General features: G+C 56.0%; 1 protein-coding gene across 1 annotated transcript in view; it reads left to right on the top strand.

Annotated features, from left to right (window-relative positions):
• Nucleotides 1-904, top strand: part of LOC101585471 (AFG3-like protein 2) — a 23,552-nt gene that overhangs the window by 21,384 nt on the left and 1,264 nt on the right. Inside the window, exon 3 of the mRNA XM_012515824.1 lies at nucleotides 8-901. Within this exon, the coding sequence (XP_012371278.1) occupies nucleotides 8-901 (894 nt within the window). The remainder of the gene's footprint in view (nucleotides 1-7; nucleotides 902-904) is intronic.

Below are 904 nucleotides of genomic sequence, written 5' to 3'. Positions count from 1 at the left end.
GGCTAAGGTCCTGAAGGACGGGATAGACCTCAAGTTCAAGGACGTGGCGGGCTGCGAGGAGGCCAAGCTGGAGATCATGGAATTCGTGAACTTCTTAAAAAACCCAAAGCAGTACCAAGACCTAGGAGCCAAAATTCCAAAGGGTGCCATTCTCACGGGTCCTCCTGGCACTGGGAAGACACTATTGGCCAAGGCCAAGGCCACGGCTGGGGAAGCCAAAGTCCCCTTCATCACTGTCAGTGGGTCTGAGTTTCTCGAGATGTTTGTTGGTGTGGGCCCGGCTCGGGTGCGAGACCTATTTGCCCTTGCTCGGAAGAATGCCTCTTGCATCCTCTTCATTGATGAGACTGACGCAGTGGGAAGGAAGAGAGGCCGTGGCAACTTCGGGGGACAGAGTGAGCAGGAGAACACGCTCAGCCAGCTGCTGGTGGAGATGGACGGTTTTAATACAAGGACAAATGTGGTCATCTTGGTGGGCACCAACCGGCCAGACATCCTAGACCAGGCACTGCTGCGTCCAGGCCGCTTCGACCGGCAGATCTTCATCAGACCCCCGGACATAAAAGGAAGAGCATCCATTTTCAAAGTCCACCTCCGGCCCCTGAAACTGGGTGCTGCCCTGGAGAAGGATAAGCTAGCCCGGAAGCTAGCCTCCCTAACACCGGGCTTTTCAGGAGCTGATGTGGCCAACGTGTGTAACGAAGCGGCCTTGATTGCAGCGCGACACCTCTCAGACTCCATAAACGAGAAGCACTTCGAGCAAGCCATCGAGCGTGTGATTGGTGGCTTAGAAAAAAAGACCCAGGTCCTGCAGCCTGAGGAGAAGAAGACGGTGGCGTACCATGAAGCAGGGCACGCGGTGGCTGGCTGGTACCTGGAGCATGCAGACCCTCTCTTGAAGGTG

This window comes from Octodon degus, unplaced genomic scaffold, assembly GCF_000260255.1.
Source record: "Octodon degus isolate 3935 unplaced genomic scaffold, OctDeg1.0 scaffold00080, whole genome shotgun sequence".
NCBI lineage: Eukaryota > Metazoa > Chordata > Mammalia > Rodentia > Octodontidae > Octodon > Octodon degus.
The sequence above is the reverse complement of the archived record's forward strand: the minus strand, read 5'-3'. Positions and strand labels throughout refer to the sequence as shown.